A 22,438-nucleotide genomic window follows, 5' to 3' on the forward strand; every position below is an offset into this window, starting at 1 on the left:
CAGACGGATCCTGAAAATGAAGAAATTTAACCCCTTCCTGACATGAGACGTACTATCCCGTCCACGGTACCCGGGCCCGTATGACCGGGGACGGGATAGTACGTCTACCGCGATCAGCGGCGCCCACGTGGTGAGCGCCGCTGATCGCGGCCGGGTGTCAGCTGATTATCACAGCTGACACCCGGCACAATGTGTCAGGGGCGGTCACGGACCGCCCCCGACACATTAACCCCTTGCACACCGCGATCAAACGCGATCGCGGTGTACCGGGAGTTAAAGGGAAGCATCGGCAGGGAGGGGGCTCCCTCCGTGCTTCCCTGAGCCCCCCACGGCTGCGCAATGTGCAGCGCTGCTGCGGGGGGCTCCTTTCCTCCAGGCCCCCGAATCCAAGATGGCGACGGGGGCCTTCGGGGGCCTGGGGAAGCTGGCTTCCTCAGTGCCTGCAAAGCGCAGGCATGAGGAAGCCTTGTGCACTGCCTGTGACAGATTGCTGATCTGTCACAGTGATCTGTGATGTGACAGATCAGCGATCTGTCACAGGACAGTGATGTCCCACCTGGGACTATGTAATAAAGTAAAAAAAAAATTAAAAAAAAGTGTAAAAATAAATTTAAAAAAATCGCCAAATAAATTAGTAAAAAAAAAAAAAAATATTCCCCAATAAATTCATTTTTTGAAAATAATAAAAAAAAAAAGCAATAAAAGTACACATATTAGGTATCGCCGCGTCCGTAATGACCTGCCCTATAAAACTGTCCCATTAGTTAACCCCTTTAGCGAACCCCTTAAAAAATAAAAATAAAAAACGAAGCAAAAAATAATGATTTATTATCATACCGCCAAACAAAAAGTGCAATAACGCGCGATCAAAAAGACGCATATAAATATCCATGGTACCGCTGAAAACGTCATCTTGTCCCGCAAAAAACGAGCCGCCACACAGCATCATCAGCGAAAAAATAAAAAAGTTATAACTCGCAGAATAAAGCGATGCAAAATAATTATTTTTTATATAAAATAGTTTTCATTGCATAAAACCGACAAAAACATAAAAAAACGACCTAAATGAGGTATCGCTGTAACCGTACTGACCCGAAGAATAAAACTGCTTTATCAATTTTACCGCACGCGGAACGGTGTAAACGCACCCCCCCAAAAGAAATTCATGAAACGCTGGTTTTTGTTCATTCTGCGTCCCAAAAATCGGAATAAAAAGCGATCAAAAAATTTCACGTGCCCGAAAATGGTACCAATAAAAACGTCAACTCGTCCCGCAAAAAATAAGACCTCACATGACTCTGTGGGTCAAAATAAGGAAAAATTATAGCTCTCAATATGTGGTGATGCAAAAACTATTTTTACAATAAAAAGCGTCTTTTAGCGTGCGACAGCCGCCAAACATAAAAACCGCCATAAATAGTAAATCAAACCCCCCGTTATCACCCCCTTAGTTAGGGAAAAATAATAAAATAAAAAAAATGTATTTATTTCCATTTTTCCATTAGGGTTAGGGCTAGGGTTAGGGCTAGGGGTGTGTTGGGGTAGGGTTAGGGCTAGGGGTAGGGTTAGGGCTAGGGTTAGGGCTAGGGCTAGGGTTAGGGCTAGGGCTAGGGTTAGGGCTAGGGTTAGGGTTAGGGCTAGGGTTAGGGTTAGGGGCGTGTTGGGGTTCGGGTTGGAGTTAGAATTGGGGGTTTCCACTGTTTGGGCACATCAGGGGCTCTCCAAATGCAACATGGCGTCTGATCTCAATTCCAGCCAATTCTGAGTTGAAAAAGTCAAATGGTGCTCCTTCCCTTCCAAGCTCTGCTATGCGCCCAAACAGTGTTTTACCCCCACATGTAGGGTAGCAGCCTACTCAGGACAAATTGCAAAACAATTTTTGGGGTCCAATTTCTCCTGTTACCCTTAGGAAAATAAAAAATTGGGGGCAAAAATATCATTTTTGTGGAAAAAAATGATTTTTTTATTTTCACGTCCGAGTGTTGTAAACTTCTGTGAAGCACTTGGGGGTTCAAAGTGCTCACCACACATCTAGATAAGTTCCGTGGGGGGTCTAGTGTCCAAAATGGGGTCACTTGTGGGGAGTTTCAATAGTTTAGGTACATCAGGGGCTCTCCAAACGCACATGACACCCGCAGACCATTCCATCAAAGTCTGCATTCCAAAACGTCACTGCTTCCCTTCCGAGCCCCGACGTGTGTCCATACAGTAGTTTTCTCCCACATATGGGGTGTCAGCGTACTCAGGACAAATTGGACAACAACTTTTGGGGTCCAATTTCTCCTGGTACCCTTGGGAAAATAAAAAAATGGTGACTAAAAGATCATGTTTGTGGAAAAAATACGAATTTTTTATTTTCACGCCCGGGCGTTGTAAACTTCTGTGAAGCACTGGGGGGGTCAAAGTGCTCACCACACATCTAGATAAGTTCCTTAGGGGGTCTAGTTTCCAAAATGGTGTCATTTGTGGGGGGGTTCCACTGTTTTGGTACATCAGGAGTTTTCCAAACGCGACATGGTGTCCGATCTCAATTCCAGCCAAAAACGTCAAATGGCGCTGCTTCCCTTCCGAGCTCTGCCATGCGCCCAAATAGTGGTTTACCCCCACATGTGGGGTATCAGCGTACTCAGGACAAATTGCACAATAACTTTTAGGGTCCTGTTACCCTTGGAAAAATAAGAATTGAGGGTGAAAAGATCATTTTTGTGGAAAAAATATGATTTTTTAATTGTATGGCTTTATGTTATAAACTTCTGTGAAGCCCATGGGGGTTCAAAGTTCTCACCACACATCTAGATAAGTTCCTTAGGGGGTCTAGTTTCCAAAATGGTGTCATTTGTGGGGGGTTTCCACTGTTTTGGTACATCAGGGGTTTTCCAAACGCGACATGGTGTCCGATCTCAATTCCAGCCAAAAACGTCAAATGGCGCTGCTTCCCTTCCGAGCTCTGCCATGCGCCCAAATAGTGGTTTACCTCCACATGTGGGGTATCAGCATACTCAGGACAAATTGCACAATAACTTTTAGGGTCCTGCTACCCTTGGGAAAATAAAAATTGGGGTGAAAAGATCATTTTTGTGGAAAAAATATGATTTTTTAATTGTACCGCTGTACGTTATAAACTTCTGTAAAGCCCTTGTGGGTTCAAAGTTCTCACCACATATCTAGATAAGTTCCTTGGGGGGTCTAGTTTCCAAAATGGGGTCACTTGTAGGGGGTTTCCACTGTTTAGGTACATCAGGGACTCTCCAAACGTGACATGGGGTCCAATCTGAATTCCAGCCAATTTTGCATTGAAAAAGTCAAACGGCGCTCCTTCCATTCTGAGCTCTGCCATGCGCAGAAACAGTCGTTCCCCCCCACATATCAGGTATCTGCGTACTCAGGACAAATTGCACAATAACTTTTGCAGTTCAATTTCTCCTGTTACCCTTGGTAAAATAAAAAAAATTGAACCTGAAGTATTTTTTTTATGAAAAAAAGTTAGATGTTCATTTTTTTTTAAATATTCAAAAAAATTCCTGTGACGCACCTAAAGGGTTAATAAACTTCTTGAATGTGGTTTTGAGCACCTTAAGGGGTGCAGTTTTTAGAATGGTGTCACTTTTGGGTATTTTCTATCATATAGACCCCTCAAAGTGGCTTCAAATGTGATGTGGTCCTAAAAATAAAATGGTGTTGTAAAAATGAGAAATCGCTGGTCAACTTTTAACCCTTATAACTTCCTAACAAAAAAAAATTTTGGTTCCAAAATTGTGCTGATGTAAAGTAAACATGTGGGAAATGTTAGTTATCAAGTTTTTTGTGTGCCGTATCTCTGTGATTTAAGGGCATAAAAATTCAAAGTTGGAAAATTGCGAAATTTTCAAAATTTTCGCCAAATTTCCGTTTTTCTCACAAATAAACGCAAGTTATTTGAATGAAATTTTACCACTATCATGAAGTACAATATGTCACGAGAAAACAATGTCAGAATCACCAGGATCCATGGAAGCGTTCGAGAGTTATGACCTCATAAAGGTACAGTGGTCAGAATTGTAAAAATTGGCCCGGTCATGAACGTGCAAACCACCCTTGGGGGTGAAGGGGTTAAAGGAATCGCTGGCGAGAGAGAGAGATTTTTTTTCTTGTTTTGTCCGGCACCCAGAAAGAAATTCGGGTTAAATCAGTGTCTGCAGTATCCGCCAGAGAAAAAAACGTTACAAGCTCCGTTTTGAAATCTGAGGATGGTGACGGACAGCGACTTTTGGCGGATCCTCACAAAAAACGGATGCAACGGACAGCAATCCGCCATTAATGCAAGTCAATGGGAAAAAAAACGGATCCTCAAAAAAGAATTGAGGATCCGTTTTTTTTCAAAACCTGGCGGATTGTGACTGATTGTAAAAAACGGAAGTGTGAAAGAGGCCTAATCTGTTCAATAGTACCCATGGCCTACAACCCCTGTGAATCAATCAAGTGCCATGACAGGTGGGTGCTTACTGAAGTGCCATGTTGCCACCACCTTTTGTACTCACATGAGACCCAGTCATTAGCTTGGCTTCATAGGAGATCCACATTTCCTCTATATGCTGCAGTAGTGAAGATTTGTGGTATATAGTACAAGCATTTGATTGCTGGTTTAAATCTCTATAATGGGGACTTAAAAATAAAATAAAATATGAATTTAAAAAAAAAAAAGTGTGTATCAAAATATAATATTGTTTTTTGCCCAATTTAAAAAAAAAAGGAAAACCTAAAAATACATGGTATTGTTGTGTCCATAAAAGTCCATTTACAAAATTATAAAATGTAACCATACCATGCCATTCAGAACATCTGGTCAGGTGACAAATAAGCCCTCATATGGTTAAATCTTTATTTAAAAAATGAATAGTACACACGAAAATAATAAACTTTGAAAATATCAGAGAAATCTGCTTCTTTCTCCTCCAGGAATGGCCATTCATTCTCACAATTCTGGGGCAAAATTTGTATTCAGTAAAGACAGATTGTTACATCACTGAGATAGGAGATGGCAGTTAGTGCTCATGAGACTCTTTGTAGAGCGGAGGAGCTATCAGCAGAGCTCCTCCTCTACACCCACCCCTCTACATAGAACCTTCTCAGCACCAGTTGTCATCTCCTACCTCAGTAATGTAACAATCTGTCTTCACTGAATACAGATTTTGCCCCAGAATTGAGAATGAATGATCAGACCTGGCCAAGAAAGGAGAGAAGCCGATTTCTCGGATAAGATATATTACAAAATTGCTTATTTTCATATGTAGTATTGATAAAAATTAAAATAATGGTTACTCCTTAAGGCTGGTTTCACATTCATTGGCATATGGAGGAGCTGCGGACCTCCTCCGTGAAGCTCTGCCTCCGTCGGCATGTAGCCTGTGTACCCTATGTTTAACATTGGGTACGCAGGCCGTGCCGCTGTATGCGGATGCCTCCGCATGCGTCGTTTTGACGTTGCGGCGACCACACCAAAATGCAACATGTTGCGTTCGGCGCAGGTCGCCGCACCGTCAAAACGAAGCATGCAGAGGCATCCGCATACAGCGGCACGGCCTGCGTACCCAATGTTAAACACAGGGTACACAGGATGCATGCCGACAGAGGCAGAGATTCATGGAGGAGGCGCGGCAGGGGGCGGAGCTTCAAGAAGGAAGTCCGCATCCCTCCGCAGCTCCTCTATACGCAAATGTGAAACCAACCTAATTCAATGGAAAAATACAAATAAAAACTCATGGTTTTTGGAAAAAAGCGTCTTCATAAGGGTTAAAAATGTTCCGATCCTTTGATTAGGGTAATAAAGACACAATGAGCTGGAATATGAGGCCAAGATAATATACATGTACAGTGCTCTCTGCTCGGCATAAGCTGCTTCCGATGAGCATTTTATTTAAAGCTGTAAACTGCGCCGGCCATCCGAACCGCAGAGACATAAATCATCTCTACTACGCGGAGAACTCTCGCATTACACACTGTGCGGCGAGGGTTAATTGCATGTTTTTGTCATTTTTCTGAAACACTTGTATTTGCCACAAAATAACACCATAAGACTTACAATATGGCTTTAAATATAACTTGGAGGGCCAGAGCCTGGCGTGTTTACTTCCTGCAGGGAGAATTACCTATAATTTCTGTGCGAGTCAATTAGCCCCATCGTCTGCCAGGGAGACATCTGTACGGATCAGTTTTACATGCAGGACGAGGTCTGGATCTGTGTGACTCCTGTCTGACGTATGACTCCACCGAGAAACTATGTGCGGATCTGAAGCACAACCAGCTGATATCTAGCACTTCCACGACAATCCGGTTACTGTTTGTATGTATCGTGACAAAATTATAGGGTCCAAAAGTCCATAGACCTCTAATAAAAATTCTCCTAGGAACCCATATCTGGCTACAACTGAACTTAACATTATTATATAGGGTCAAATAATAAATATAATAATAATATTTTCCGACAATGAATGCTAAAGTAGCATCGGTTGTAGAGGCGCGCCTGGAGCAGCGTCAGTCAAAGAGGTAAGCCTGGAGCAGCTTCAGTCATAGAGGGGCGCCTGGAGAAGCATCAGTCATAGAGGGGCGCCTGGAGCAGCTTCAGTCATAGAGGGGCGCCTGGAGAAGCATCAGTCATAGAGGGGCGCCTGGAGAAGCATCAGTCATAGAGGGGCGCCTGGAGCAGCGTCAGTCATAGAGGGGCGCCTGGAGCAGCGTCAGTCATAGAGGGGCACCTGGAGCAGCATCAGTCATAGAGGGGCGCCTGGAGCAGCATCAGTCATAGAGGGGCGCCTGGAGCAGCGTCAGTCATAGAGGGGAGCCTGGAGCAGCGTCAGTCATAGAGGGGAGCCTGGAGCAGCATCAGTCATAGAGGGGAGCCTGGAGCAGCATCAGTCATAGAGGGGCGCCTGGAGCAGCATCAGTCATAGAGGGGCGCCTGGAGCAGCATCAGTCATAGAGGGGCGCCTGGAGCAGCATCAGTCATAGAGGGGAGCCTGGAGCAGCGTCAGTCATAGAGGGGAGCCTGGAGCAGCATCAGTCATAGAGGGGAGTCTGGAGCAGCATCAGTCATAGAGGGGAGCCTGGAGCAGCTTCAGTCATAGAGGCGCACTAGGAGCAGCGTCAGTCATAGAGGGGAGCCTGGAGCAGCTTCAGTCATAGAGGCGCACTAGGAGCAGTGTCAGTCAAAGAGGGAAGCCTGGAGCAGCTTCAGTCATAGAGGGGAGCCTGGAGCAGCATCAGTCATAGAGGGGCGCCTGGAGCAGCATCAGTCATAGAGGGGAGCCTGGAGCAGCGTCAGTCATAGAGGGGAGCCTGGAGCAGCATCAGTCATAGAGGGGAGTCTGGAGCAGCATCAGTCATAGAGGGGAGCCTGGAGCAGCTTCAGTCATAGAGGCGCACTAGGAGCAGCGTCAGTCATAGAGGGGAGCCTGGAGCAGCTTCAGTCATAGTGGCGCACTAGGAGCAGCGTCAGTCAAAGAGGGAAGCCTGGAGCAGCTTCAGTCATAGAGGGGAGCCTGGAGCAGCATCAGTCATAGAGGGGAGCCTGGAGCAGCATCAGTCATAGAGGGGAGCCTGGAGCAGCTTCAGTCATAGAGGGGAGCCTGGAGCAGCTTCAGTCATAGAGGGGAGCCTGGAGCAGCATCAGTCATAGAGGGGAGCCTGGAGCAGCTTCAGTCATAGATGGGAGCCTGGAGCAGCTTCAGTCATAGAGGGGAGCCTGGAGCAGCATCAGTCATAGAGGTGAGCCTGGAGCAGCATCAGTCATAGAGGGGAGCCTGGAGCAGCTTCAGTCATAGAGGGGAGCCTGGAGCAGCGTCAGTCATAGAGGGGAGCCTAGAGCAGCATCAGTCATAGAGGGGCGCCTGGAGCAGCATCAGTCATAGAGGGGAGCCTGGAGCAGCGTCAGTCATAGAGGGGAGCCTGGAGCAGCATCAGTCATAGAGGGGAGTCTGGAGCAGCATCAGTCAGAGGGGAGCCTGGAGCAGCTTCAGTCATAGAGGCGCACTAGGAGCAGCGTCAGTCATAGAGGGGAGCCTGGAGCAGCTTCAGTCATAGAGGCGCACTAGGAGCAGCGTCAGTCAAAGAGGGAAGCCTGGAGCAGCTTCAGTCATAGAGGGGAGCCTGGAGCAGCATCAGTCATAGAGGGGAGCCTGGAGCAGCTTCAGTCATAGAGGGGAGCCTGGAGCAGCTTCAGTCATAGAGGGGAGCCTGGAGCAGCTTCAGTCATAGAGGGGAGCCTGGAGCAGCTTCAGTCATAGAGGGGAGCCTGGAGCAGCTTCAGTCATAGAGGGGAGCCTGGAGCAGCTTCAGTCATAGAGGGGAGCCTGGAGCAGCTTCAGTCATAGAGGGGAGCCTGGAGCAGCTTCAGTCATAGAGGGGAGCCTGGAGCAGCTTCAGTCATAGAGGGGAGCCTGGAGCAGCATCAGTCATAGAGGGGAGCCTGGAGCAGCTTCAGTCATAGAGGGGAGCCTGGAGCAGCATCAGTCATAGAGGGGAGCCTGGAGCAGCTTTAGTCATAGAGGGGAGTCTGGAGCAGCTTCAGTCATAGAGGGGAGCCTGGAGCAGCATCAGTCATAGAGGGGAGCCTGGAGAAGCTTCAGTCACACAGGAGCGCCTGGAGCAGTGTCAGTCATAGAGGGGCGCCTGGAGCAGCGTCACTCATAGAGGGGCGCCTGGAGCAGCATCAGTCATAGAGGGGCGCCTGGAGCAGCGTCAGTCATAGAGGGGCGCCTGGAGCAGCGTCAGTCATAGAGGCGTGCCTGGAGCAGCGTCAGTCATAGAGGCGCGCCTGGAGCAGCTTCAGTCATAGAGGCGCGCCTGGAGCAGCTTCAGTCATAGAGGTGCGCCTGGAGCAGCTTCAGTCGTAGAGGAGCGTCTGGAGCAACATCAGTCATAGAGGCACGCCAGGAGCAACGTCAGTCATAGAGGCGCGCCAGGAGCAGCGTCAGTCATAGAGCGGCGCCTGGAGCAGCTTCGGTCATACAGGGGCGCCTGGAGCAGCTTCAGTCATACCGGGGAGCCTGGAACAGCTTCAGTCATACAGGAGAGCCTGGAGCAGCTTCAGTCATAGAGGCGAGCCTGGAGCAGCTTCAGTCATAGAGGCGCGCCTGGAGCAGCTTCAGTCATAGAGGAGCGCCTGGAGCAGCTTCAGTCATAGAGGCGCGCCTGGAGCAGCGTCAGTCATAGAGGTGCGCCTGGACCAGCATCAGTCATAGAGGCGCGCCTGGACCAGCATCAGTCATAGAGGCGCGCCTGGAGCAGCGTCAGTCATAGAGGAGCGCCTGGAGCAGCTTCAGTCATAGAGGAGCGCCTGGAGCAGCTTCAGTCATAGAGGAGCGCCTGGAGCAGCTTCAGTCATAGAGTGTCACGCGGGGCTTAGGTCAACTAAGGCAGAAATACCCGGGGCCCCTGTGATGTCCCTTTAACTAGGGGCAACCCTGTCTGACCCTCAACACAGGGTTTTTGCTGAAGGTGCAAATGCCTGAGCCTCCACCCTTTCCTTATCTCCTGCTCAGCCCTAAGCCTAACCCTCCACCCTCCACCCAGTGAGGAGACAAACCACCAAAGCCCCAAACAATAAAGACAGACAGGGAGAACTTAAACTGCACCGCGCCGCATACACACAGGACTATACAGTAATGTGAACAGGGCACAACAAAACACAAATATGGGAAGGCGAGAAGGTAACAATGGATCATACGACACCAGATATGAATCTCTCTCTCTCCCTCCAACACCTCCACTCCAGACCGGAACCACTTGGTATGAAACACAAGCTATAATCGGCGACGCCCATAGGCCAGCACGACTATTTAAAGACCGTGGGCGTGACCAAACATCCAACCTGATCTTCAGCTAGATTAACCCCCGATAGCCTGAGAAACTCAAGCCGGCGCCACTGAAGCTATAGTGGACGGAGGTGGAACTACCTCTGCCTGCCGGACGCTGTGGTGTGAATAGCGTCCGACATGACATAGAGGTGCGCCTGGAGAAGCTTCAGTCATAGAGAAGCTCCTGGAGCAGCGTCAGTCATAGAGGCACGCCTGGAGCAGCTTCAGTCATAGTGGAGCCCCTGGAGCAGCATCAGTCATAGAGGCGTGCCTAGAGCAGCTTCAGTCATAGAGGCGCGCCTGGAGCAGCTTCAGTCATAGAGACGAGCCTGGAGCAGCGTCAGTCATAGAGGTGCGCCTGGAGCAGCGTCAGTCATAGAGGCGAGCTTGGAGCAGCTTCAGTCATAGAGGAGCGCCTGGAGCAGCGTCAGTCATAGAGAAGTGCCAGGAGCAGCGTCAGTCATAGAGGCGAGCCTGGAGCAGCTTCAGTCATAGAGGCGAGCCTGGAGCAGCTTCAGTCATAGAGGCGAGCCTGGAGCAGCTTCAGTCATAGAGGCGTGCCTAGAGCAGCTTGAGTCATAGAGGCGCGCCTGGAGCAGCTTCAGTCATAGAGGCGAGCCTGGAGCAGCGTCAGTCATAGAGGTGCGCCTGGAGCAGCGTCAATCATAGAGGTGTGCCTGGAGCAGCTTATGTCATAGAGGCGAGCTTGGAGCAGCTTCAGTCATAGAGGCGCGCCTGGAGCAGCTTCAGTCATAGAGAAGTGCCAGGAGCAGCGTCAGTCATAGAGGTGCGCCTGGAGCAGCGTCAGTCATAGAGGCGAGCCTGGAGCAGCTTCAGTCATAGAGGCGAGCCTGGAGCAGCTTCAGTCATAGAGGCGAGCCTGGAGCAGCTTGAGTCATAGATGCGTGCCTGGAGCAGCTTCAGTCATAGAGGTGCGCCTGGAGCAATGTCAGGCATAGAGGCTAGCATGGAACAGCGTGAGGCATAGAGGCGCACCTGACCGTTATCGTGTTTTTTTTACATTTCTCCTTTTCAGGCTTTAAATTTACTAAAAAAGTGATGTTTTATGACTTTTGCGGTTGCTGGATTTTTCCAATTTTCTCACGGCACCTAGAGCAGTGTCAGTCAGAGGTGAGCCTGGAGCAGCGTCAGTCACCGCTCAGTACATAGCCAGTCGTGGCTATTACCATTACTCCCCGCTGCTGCTCGGTTCTCTGCGTTTTGGCTTCAGCTAACTGTGCACAGCATCACTACAGTTAATAAAACCTCTACCTTGGCACTGCTTCTGAGCTCACTAATTGGGTGCATACAAGAAAAAAAAAAAAGAGATATCTATATACTAGTGATCATCTTAAAATAATTTTATTATTCAATTAATAACAAGACAAGCCACAAAAAGAATTACAGAAATGTAAAAAGTCACCACACGGCTATAATGTAATAAAACTGGCCTAGCCTGTATATGACCTGGCTGCACTTAACCTGTTAGGTCAGCTCACTAATTGCCTATAGCGGTTATGCCCACTGTGTAAGTGACGTCACTGCTAAAGCCAAAAGACTGAACCTCAATGAGCGGCAGGGACAGTGGCTGGACCAGGGAAGGGATATTGTAGGTGCTTTAGAGCAGTGGTCCCCAACCTTTTTTGCACCAGGGACCGGTTTCAAGCAAGACCATTCTTCCATGGCCCGGCAGGGCGGGGATGGAGGTGTGGCATGGGCGGGGCTTTGGTCATAAGGGGGCGGGGCTATGGACACGGTTGTAGTGTAGCAGTGCATACTTACACTCACTGGCCACTTTATTAGGTACACCTGTCCAACTGTGTGTTAAGACTTAATTTCTAATCAGCCAATCACATGGCGGCAACTCAGTGCATTTAGGCATGTAGACATGGTCAAGACAATCTCCTGCAGTTCAAACCGAGCATCAGTATGGGGAAGAAAGGTGATTTGAGTGCCTTTGAACGTGGCATGATTGTTGGTGCCAGAAGGGCTGGTCTGAGAATTTCAGAAACTGCTGGTCTACTGGGATTTTCACGCACAACCATCTCTAGGGTTTACAGAGAATGGTCCGAAAAAGAAAAAAAAACCAGTGAGCGGCAGTTCTGTGGCCGGAAATGCCATGTTGATGCCAGAGGTCAGAGGAGAATGGGCAGACTGGTTCGAGCTGATAGAAAGGCAACAGTGACTCAAATTGCCACCCGTTACAACCAAGGTAGGCAGAAGAGCATCTCTGAACGCACAGTGCGTCGAACTTTGAGGCAGATGGGCTACAGCAGCAGAAGACCACACTGGGTACCACTCCTCTCAGCTAAGAACAGGAAACTGAGGCTAAAATTTGCACAAGCTCATCGAAATTGGACAGTAGAAGATTGGAAAAAAGTTGCCTGGTCTGATGAGTCTCGATTTCTGCTGCGACATTCGGATGGTAGGGTCAGAATTTGGCGTAAACAACATGAAAGCATGGATCCATCCTGCCTTGTATCAACGGTTCAGGCTGGTGGTGGTGGTGGTGTCATGGTGTGGGGAATTTTTTCTGGGCACTCTTTGGGCCCCTTGGTACCAATTGAGCATCGTTGCAACGCCACAGCCTACCTGAGTATTGTTGCTGACCATGTCCATCCCTTTATGACCACAATGTACCCAACATCTGATGGCTACTTTCAGCAGGATAATGCGCCATGTCATAAAGCTCGAATCATCTCAGATTGGTTTCTTGAACATGACAATGAGTTTACTGTACTCAAATGGCCTCCTCAGTCACCAGATCTCAATCCAATAGAGCATCTTTGGGATGTGGTGGAACGGGAGATTCGCATCAGGGATGTGCAGCCGACAAATCTGCGCCAACTGTGTGATGCCATCATGTCAATATGGTCCAAAATCTCTGAGGAATGCTTCCAGCACCTTGTTGAATCTCTGCCACGAAGAATTGAGGCAGTTCTGAAGGCAAAAGGGGGTCCAACCCCTTACTAGCATGGTGTACCTAATAAAGTGGCCAGTGAGTGTATAATTAAATAACATTTATAATGTGACTCAACTCGCCATAGGTTTTGAATAAGTGCTCCATCACCCCCTTCTCCCCATCATTGCCTTCACCCCATCACTCCCTTCTCCCCATCATTGCCTTCACCCCATCACTCCCTTCTCCCCATCATTGCCTTCACCCCATCACTGCCGTCTCCCCATCATTGCCTTCACCCCATCACTGCCGTCTCTCCATCATTGCCTTCACCCCATCACTGCCGTCTCCCATCATTGCCTTCACCCCATCACTGCCGTCTCCCCATCATTGCCTTCACCCCATCACTGCCGTCTCTCCATCACTGCCGTCTCTCCATCATTGCCTTCACCCCATCACTGCCGTCTCTCCATCATTGCCGTCTCTCCATCATTGCCTTAACCCCATCACTGCCGTCTCCCATCATTGCCTTCACCCCATCACTGCCGTCTCCCCATCATTGCCTTCACCCCATCACTGCCGTCTCTCCATCATTGCCTTCACCCCATCACTGCCGTCTCCCATCATTGCCTTCACCCCATCACTCCCCTCTCCCCATCATTGCCTTCACCCCATCACCCCCTTCTCCCCATCATTGCCTTCAGCCCATCACTCCCCTCTCCCCATCATTGCCTTCAGCCCATCACTCCCCTCTCCCCATCATTGCCTTCACCCCATCACTCCCTTCTCCCCATCATTGCCTTCAGCCCATCACTCCCCTCTCCCCATCATTACCTTCAGCCCATCACTCCCCTCTCCCCATCATTGCCTTCAGCCCATCACTCTCCTCTCCCCATCATTGCCTTCAGCCCATCACTCCCCTCTCCCCATCATTGCCTTCACCCCATCACTCCCTTCTCCCCATCATTGCCTTCACCCCATCACTCCCCTCTCCCCATCACTCCCCTCATGGCCTTCTCCTCATGTCCCCATCTCCTCCAGGGCCAGGCTACACAAACACAGACCAACACACACACACACACACACACACACATATTATACGTACATACACACATTATACATACACACAGACACCACCTCTCTCCTCTCACCTGACCGCCGCCCGCGCTTCCTCGCTCTGACACAGCAGCGGCCGCGCTCTCCTCTCTGTGTCAGAGACAGGAAGCGCGGGCGGCGGGCAGGAAGCTGGACGGGTCCTTGCAGCTCCGCTCCTGCTATTCCCTCCTGCAGGCAGCGGAGCTGCTTGGATCGCTCCCTGCCGCCGCTACACACGCCGCCCCAGCCCCCGCTACGCCACTGACCGCCCCTGGCTCCCCTTGTGTCCGCGGACCGGCAAGGGCACTGCAGCGGCCCGGTGCTGGGCCGCGGACCGGCGATTGGGGACCCCTGCTTTAGAGCATTTGGCTTAAATTTTCCTGAAAGTGGAAAACCCTTTTAATGAATTATTCCTAGATATGAAGTGTTCTCCTATCCTCAGGATAAGCAATACCTTACCGATTGCTCTATGCCCCACAGCTGGGGCTTTCCTGTGATCACAAGAATGGAGCTCTGGAACCAGAACCAAGCTCTTCTTTCAGTCATTTCCGCCAGTCCCATAGGCAATGAATGGAGCGGCATGTGCACTTCTGCCCTGCAAAGCTCCATTCCAAATTGGGGCCTAAATTATGTAGTGCCCCAAAATACCCTTGACTTAAATTGGTTATTGAAGCCCAATACCAAATTACATTGCTTTCTTGACAGAACGTAGTTTACCTGTTTGGACTCACGGACCATCATCTCCGGTTCATGATCAACAGTCATAACAGGGTCTTTACCGCCATGATACCTTTGAAGTTCTGCTTCTATCTCAGCAAGCTTATCTAAGTCCTTGGGTTCTGGAGTATACCCTTCACCAGGCACAAGCCACAGAGAAATGTTGGCCTACAAAACAAATATTCACATATACAATTTAGAAATATTAAAGTGGTGATAAAAGAATTACAGAAGGTTTACTCACTCATGGAAACCACCCCTGGTGCCAGTACTGCCTCAAAGATAGACTAGTAAATGAGCCCCGTAGTCTTTTCCTTTGTGTAATACCATGAAGTAAATGACAATCCTCTGAAACTGATGCATCCCTCAGTGCCTGCATCATCTATTTCAGTATGGGGCATCGTAGTGAGGGGTTTGTGGACTGGTGAAGGAGAGCTGGCAGCCGAGAGTGGCACACGGGGGCTGAGTAGAGATGTTATACCCTTCTTAAAAAAATTAGTTGTGTAATATTTCCATTAAAATGGTTAGGTTATGGATTGATATATTTCACCAAGATTCCTCTGTTAAGCAACATATGACCTGTTAGGTTTCTTTTTCTAGAGGCTGGTCTTATGCCACCTGTATGGTCAGGGAAGCTGATGTCTTTTAGTGCTCAGACGAGCAAGGGTAAATTTGTTTTGTGCCTAGAGAATAGAACAGAAGAAACACTATTTGACCCAAACTTCTGTGTCCCAGTCTGTGACTGCATGTGATCAAACATACACACACAGCTTTGCTACATACACACAGATCTGCTACATACACACAGAGCTGTGCTGCAGACACACAACCTTGCTACACACATAACTTTGATACATGTGCACATACAACACTGCTACATCAAAGCATACAGAAACACAGTACAACAAACGTGAAAAAATACTCATAAGGAAAGGGTGGAGACCTCCCAAAAACTTGCAAAACCAAGAAACCAATTGAATACAAACGCATGGGCCATGCACATACAGTTAACAAGTCGGTAAGACAGTGTTCACTCCACCAAGAGACTGAAAGACAGAGAAACACAGTACTACAAACGTGAAAAAATACTCTGCTGTAAAAAAAAAATCTAACAATAAACAGCAAGTGCTAGTAAAAAGATGATAACAAAACAGGGTATTTAGTTGCTACGCTTTTTGCAAAAAATGTATACTAAGCCGCTCTACCAAACGCCAAGGTATACCCATCAGAGCAGTCCTAACCAATGTAATTAAAACCTGACCATGTGAACAGTACAGTACAAAGCATACAGAGTTTAGTTACAACATACTCAGCGTCATGCCGGTGACTCGCTCAGTTTTTAACAACTGTCCTACTCATTGCGTGCACCACTCTGATCCTCCCAGTGTCAAACCATGTCACTGAGCCACCTCTGCACAGCTATAACCTCCTATTGCTGGTGAATCTCCACACGGCTATAGGGAGGCGCGGCCAGACTCTGCAGGAATTTAAAACCAGTGTCCGGCAGAGTTTTGCTTCTGTCCTATCCCCTGCCATATATTAGGCAGCTCCTCCCTTCACACCTTGCCTGAGCTTAGGTTTTAGTTTGCAGCTCATCACTAGCTCCCCGTCAAGGTACTTTATTGTTCTGATTCTCCCGTTACCGACCCCAGTTGTTTACTCGTTTTGTCTGTTTTCTCTGCTCCTGACCCCAACTTCATATTTTGAATCTATGCTGCCTGTCCTGAACTCTGACTTTCTGACCATGTCTCTGTCTTCGCCCTTGGTGCCTCATATTCTGCCTTGACCTCTTGGTCAGCTACTGCAGGTCCAGGGACTGCTGTGGAGTGGCACCTGGTGATTGCTCTAACAGCCTAAGCCTATTCTCACCAACAAAGCTCTAGTGAAGACCAGGTAGTCGCTCACGGCACAGTGGATCCACACCTAGCGCTGGAACACTCAGCTCAAGTATAATATCAAAACATACACAGCTCCGCTATACCATACACACACCTGGATGGTCAATCATCTAGCATCCATGCAGCTTTATTGTGCAGGTTTCTCTCCTGCCCTGCAACGATCAAATTGATCAGCATGGGGCAGGAGGAAAGAGCACAGTTCTCTTAGTGATCGGGAAGGATGCAGTGTCAGGGTTCTCCTCCATCACAGAAAGTTGCCTCTGATCTACAAGATGTACACACTTTTTTAGCAAACTTTTTTTCTGGCTAAAAAATGCGTCTTAAAATCTAAAAACTACTATAATACTTTATGCTGTCATTCTTATACCTTATTGTCTCCATAACAGCTGTGGATGACCTAACAGAGGCGCCAGTGATGTCATTACATGACGGAATCATTGATCCTTGGTGATTATGATGATTTGGATCGGTTTTAGTCGTAATCTGGCACTTAATAAAAATGGTAGGGCTTACCATGCTGTCATCATCACTGCAGCCATCTTGCACATCCCCCAACAGCTGCTCCAATCGTAGCTTTTCGTCATCCATGAGAAGGACATGTGACCCTGCGTCCTTCGCTAGCTGTAATAGAAACAGTCAGATCTCATTAGTGCCTGGCTCCATCTGAGCGATCTGGCACGGCGCTGCCAAACATAACAAGCTTTGACATCACATTTAACAGCACAGCTAACCAGATTAGCTTCCTGACAATTTAGATCAGGGCATGTAATCACTGAGCCGATCCACGAACACTTCTAACACATAGGACGCCTTTCTATTACATTTCTCCGAGAAGTCTAAGGCTCGTGGTAATAATAGAGGCCATATTCCGAAAACTCCATGACCTCAATGAGGAAAGCCAAATTATAGGGAGTAGTTTGTTTTCTATAGAAGACTCTGGGCACATTACCAACGTGATATATGCAACATGACTTGTAAGTATATATGGGACATGGGCCAAACTAGAAAAAAGCAGCAACAAGTGGAGGAAATGCAAGTTCCTGGGCCGCGCACTTTGCACTGTTTAGGATACTGGTGCCTTCATGAGAGACATGCCTTGGGATCCCCATAGCTACAGGTCGGGCAGATGTATCAGTTCCACCCTGACCTAAGAATTGGTAAAAGGGAAATAATGTCATATTTCCCTGCCACTTACTGTATGGCATTGCCGTATGCACCATACCTGATGCTGGTATATACCTGTGGGTGTATTTCATGAATGTATTACTTCTAGAGCTACGATATCTCCTCCCAATGACACTGGGACAAGTCAAATCCAAAGAATGGCAGAAATCTGGACCACACATAAATCCACCAAAGCATACTTAAAGGGAATCTGTCACCCCTTTTTTGAGATATCATATAATGCTATCATTCAATTGTGTGTCACATAAAGATTCTCTTTGTACTTTTGCTTCCCCCTGACCCCGCACCTTTCATGCATAAATACCTTGTTTATATCGGTTCAGATGTATGTAAACTGCCACGGTCCGGTCCGCTGGGCGGAGCTTATTCACCTGCTCCCCCCCTCCGTCTTACTCTACGCATTTCTTCTTGTGTAGAGCAAGACAGGGAGGGGGAGCAGTTGAATAAGCCCCGCCCATCGGACTGGACCACGGCAATTTACATACATCTGGACCGATATAAAAAAGATATTTATGCATGAAAGGTGCGGGGTCAGGGGGAAGCAAAAGTACTCATGGCAATGTTAGTGAAATAGAGGTAGGTCCGATAGGTGTGACATGCATCTATTAGATATTTATGGTATGCCCTATGAACATCTCGGAGATGGGATTATCACTCATTGTTACTAGTGTCATAGCAGGAAAGCAAATTTTCCATCTTTCCCTGTGTCTGATGTTTCGGCAATCTCTGAATAATCAATTAAAATATTATATTATTCACAGTCAAACATCTAACTAAAGGGGTGTTCCTCTCTCTTGTTCCAGCGCCTGTCTCTGTCTTCCTACTACCTTGGCCAGCTCCTCTGTTCTTCTGCGTGTCGGGTTACAATGATGTCATATCCAGCACAGACAGCAGGGCGCTGCCTGAGTACTCAGGCAATTGGCACACAAGTATCTACTGAGGACCTTGTGACAAGCCCAGCTCTGCTATTTTACTAGGACTATGCTATTCAACTGGTCGACTTTGTCTTGGATCCTGTAACAAACCCTCCGCTACTTCACTAGGGACTTTGATACTCCTCTGGCCAGCTATGCCTTGGATCCAGTAATAAACCCTGCTTTTCCACATCGCTGGGTACTCTGCTACCGCTGCCAGCTCTGCATTGAACTCTATGACAAACATTGCTCTGCAATTTAGCCAAATCAACTTTTCAGATATCACAGTTCAATTTGGCACTGCACCATCAGCTCCTCAGCACTGACTCTACTCTGCTTCATTGAGTTTTATGCCTCCCATTTGCACCTCCTGTTGCTATTCTGCCACCAAACCTTTCGGTTTTCCAACTCCACCAAAATCCTGTGTACATGCTGCATCACAACTGCTCACCCAGACCAAGGGATCGAGGGTGTACCTCACTGGGTGACACATAACAGAGCGCCCCCAACAGGAGAAATAAATTATACAGTGCTGATCTTTCCTCTGAATAAAAAGATATTCAACAGAATAGACAAAATTTGCAAGTAAAATTAAAACTTACTTTTAACTGTAATACAAATAACATAAGTAGTCAATACATCGCTCACATACCTCAATGTTCCTTTGGACGAAATTGACTCTTTTGTGGTCTCTGTTTTTCCTCTTTCTGTGATTTGATCTTTCACTGCAGCTTAATAAGTCACTGGTTTCAATGCCAGATCCCTTACCTACGATTACAGATGCCAAGATGCCTGGAATGAATGAAAATACATTCTGAATGGCAAACACATTTAGGCAATGCGAAGTCTATTCAACAAGGACCTGTGCTTTGAGATTAAAGCTGGATATTTTTTTGCCTGGTATAAATGCTACCGTTCTCCTGAATTTGGCGTTGCCTTGCTTTTGTTCCTGTGCCTTTCCATTCCTGAGATATGGCCATCTCTTCCCTGGGTACAGATTTAGTCATGTGGGCATAACCCATAGAGAAGTTGAAGACTACGCCCACTTTACAAACTTGGCAACATTTACATACAGGGAAGAGGAGGCCATATCTGAGGATCAGACAGCCGTAGGAACAAAAGTAAAACAACGCCAGATTCAGGAAAGCGGCGGCTTTTACACCAGGTAAAAAAGTGACATATTTTGGGCAAGTGACATGTCACCTTTAAATTACATTAGACATGACCAAGCTTATTAATAATATCCCCAGAACTAATCTGCAATGAACTTTAAGTGGTTATTACATTCGTACGTACATTTTCTTCAGTCTTCATCCAAACCATGTTGGACAACGTTACCGGGGGTACAGCAACCGAGGGCTTTTATATAAAAGGATAAGCGATCACAGGAAGTAGAGGGACACTTTGCAAGTGCCCATCTTATCCAATAACTCATAGTAATCCAGCCAATAACTCATAGTTAATGATCCCAGTTACCTTGAGAGTCTTCTAGGTCCTCATCACAGTATTCGGGTGGAGGCTGAGTGGAAAACAAAGGAGACAACATTTTCTCGAAGATAGTATCTGCAGAATAAAATAAAAAGTTTTAGAATTTTGCTATTTGTAATTGCTCTAATTGATACCGCTCTCAGTCTTGCCCCTAGCAAAAACAAATTTAGTTAAATTAGAATACTAAAAATGGACATTGGCAATTATATATTTACTGCAATGGATTTAAGATTATTAAAATGTTCATCCAGGGGCAAAAATCATGCTCCCTTTAATGAGCCCACTAGTCGGTTCGTGGATATAATTTAATAACATTTTAATATAATAGCAACGGCCCTCGAAATTCAACCTATTAAAGGTTTTGTGACACGTATGAGAGGGGCTGGGTCAGTTCAATAGCTAAGTCAGCCCCCTTCACTGTATATGCACAGCTCCCATGCTCTTTCCACAATCGTAAAGGGTCTCTGTCAGCACAGAATGACTGTTCAAACCAAGTACAGGCGCTCAGTGCATCATGGCGGGGCCAGTTCTTTATATACACCTTCCCACCTCATTGTTTTTTATCTATCTCCACCCTTCTTTGGCTCCATGAAGCAAGAGCTGTCAATCAAATAAGGGGAAGGTGGAGATATAGGGACAACAAGCAGGCGCAAAGGTGTATATAAATGATTGGCCCCAGCATGAAGCACCAAGCGGCAGGACTTAGTTTGAACAGTCATCCTGTGCGACAGAGTCCCTTTATACTACACAAATCCAATCACTCTCACCATACAACACAAGAAATGTTCTCACAAATCAATTTACCATGTGCGCACTCTCTCGATTTTCCTTCTCCTAGTCGCACAAAATATCTCCCCCAACCCTGGCCCATCTGGTAATAGTAAGCTTAATTCCTTCCCTGTCATACTGCAAACCCTGCAAATTTTATTAATATTCTTTGCATGCCTATTGACTCCTTTAACTGTGCCCTCTGGAACTCAACTTCATCGTGTAACAAACTTTCCTACATCCATGACTTTTTCCTTTCAAGCTCCCTTAACCTTCAGGTTCTTACTGAAACCTGGATCCAGCAGTCTGCCATCACTGCCGCTGCTGCTCTCTTGTATGGTTTGCTTACATTTTTCACATACACTGAGACCTGACAACACTCCAAGAGGAGGGGTGTTGGTCTCCTCTTTTCAAAAACAAAATGTGCTTTTCAGATCATCCCCCCAGTACCTTCGCTTATTTTCCCTTTTTTTGAGGTCCAAACTATTCGATTTTTAAGGCCCTTCTCCCTGCAAATGGCGGTTGCGTATCGCCCTAAGGGCCCCTCCTGTTAGTTCCTCTATCACTTTTCAACCTGTCTCCCACATTTGTATCCCGTGACCTCACCACTCTCATCGTGGGGGACTTTAAAATCCTCATTTGCCGTTCATCTTTTATCTCTTACCTCCTCTTTCGGCCTTCCACTAATTCTCCTACACATGAAGACAGGAATACTCTGGACTTGATCTTCTCCTGCCTCTGCTCTAACTCCCCCCTCTCCTACTCTCTGACCACAACCTTCTTTATTTCTCTAGCAAGAACTATCACCCACTCAGTACACCCCCACTTAAAGGAATATACATGCCATTAATACCCAAAAACTTATAAAGAATTTGTAGTCATCATTGGCCCCAATATCCTCCTAACTCTGCACTGAAACATTATAATGAAACACTGCAAAGGGCCCTGGATGAAGCCACACCTCCTACATCTAAAACAACTTGGCACAGACGGTGACAACCCTGGCACATGCAGCAAACACGTTTTCTTCAGCGGTGCTCCAGGTGCGCCGAACATCTGTGGAGAAAATCCAATCTGGCTGAAGATTTTATCCATTATAAGTTTATGCTTAACCCCTTCACACCAGTGCGATTTTTAATTTTTCATTTTCTCCTCCCCTTTTCTCAAATGCTATAACTTATTTATTTTTTCAGCCAAATGAGGTCTTTTTTTTTTCAGGACAAGTCATGCTTTTGAATCACACATAGTGTACTGGAAAATGGGAAAAAAAATACCAAGTCTGGTGAAATTGCAAAAGAAGTGCAAATCCACAATGATTTTTTTTTTTTTTTATTTACCACGTTGACTATACGGTAAAACTGACCTGCCAATGTGATTCTACAGGTCAGTAAGAGTACTCATATACCAAATATACCAAACATGTATAGTTTTTTTTATTTAAGTGGTGAAAAAAATGCAAAAATTTGTTAAAGAAAAAAATTAGCTTATGTCGCCATTTTCCGAGACCCGTAACGGTCTCATTTTTCGGGATCTGGGGCTTGATGAGGGCTTATTTTTTGTGCCCTGAGCTGACGTTTTTACTGAAACCATTTTGGGGTAGGTATAATGTTTTAATAGTCTTTTATTGCAATGTTGCAGCAACCA

The 22,438-nt window shown here is 46.9% G+C and overlaps 1 protein-coding gene across 3 annotated transcripts in view; it reads right to left on the reverse strand.

Annotated features, from left to right (window-relative positions):
- The window catches only part of FSIP1 (fibrous sheath interacting protein 1), a 152,371-nt gene that overhangs the window by 104,638 nt on the left and 25,295 nt on the right, over positions 1-22,438 (reverse strand). For 2 of the 3 annotated variants that reach the window (XM_073566808.1, XM_073566806.1), the window contains exons 7-10: positions 20,015-20,101; positions 19,191-19,330; positions 16,953-17,060; positions 14,542-14,709 (exon numbers count right to left, since the gene is read on the reverse strand). In XM_073566808.1, coding sequence (XP_073422909.1) covers positions 14,542-14,709; positions 16,953-17,060; positions 19,191-19,330; positions 20,015-20,101 — 503 coding nt within the window. The remainder of the gene's footprint in view (positions 1-14,541; positions 14,710-16,952; positions 17,061-19,190; positions 19,331-20,014; positions 20,102-22,438) is intronic. The other variant, XM_073566807.1, reaches the window with a different exon arrangement.

Source organism: Dendrobates tinctorius, unplaced genomic scaffold (assembly GCF_039654945.1).
Source record: "Dendrobates tinctorius isolate UK_male_01 unplaced genomic scaffold, ASM3965494v1 ptg000019l, whole genome shotgun sequence".
NCBI classification, from domain to species: Eukaryota; Metazoa; Chordata; class Amphibia; order Anura; family Dendrobatidae; genus Dendrobates; species Dendrobates tinctorius.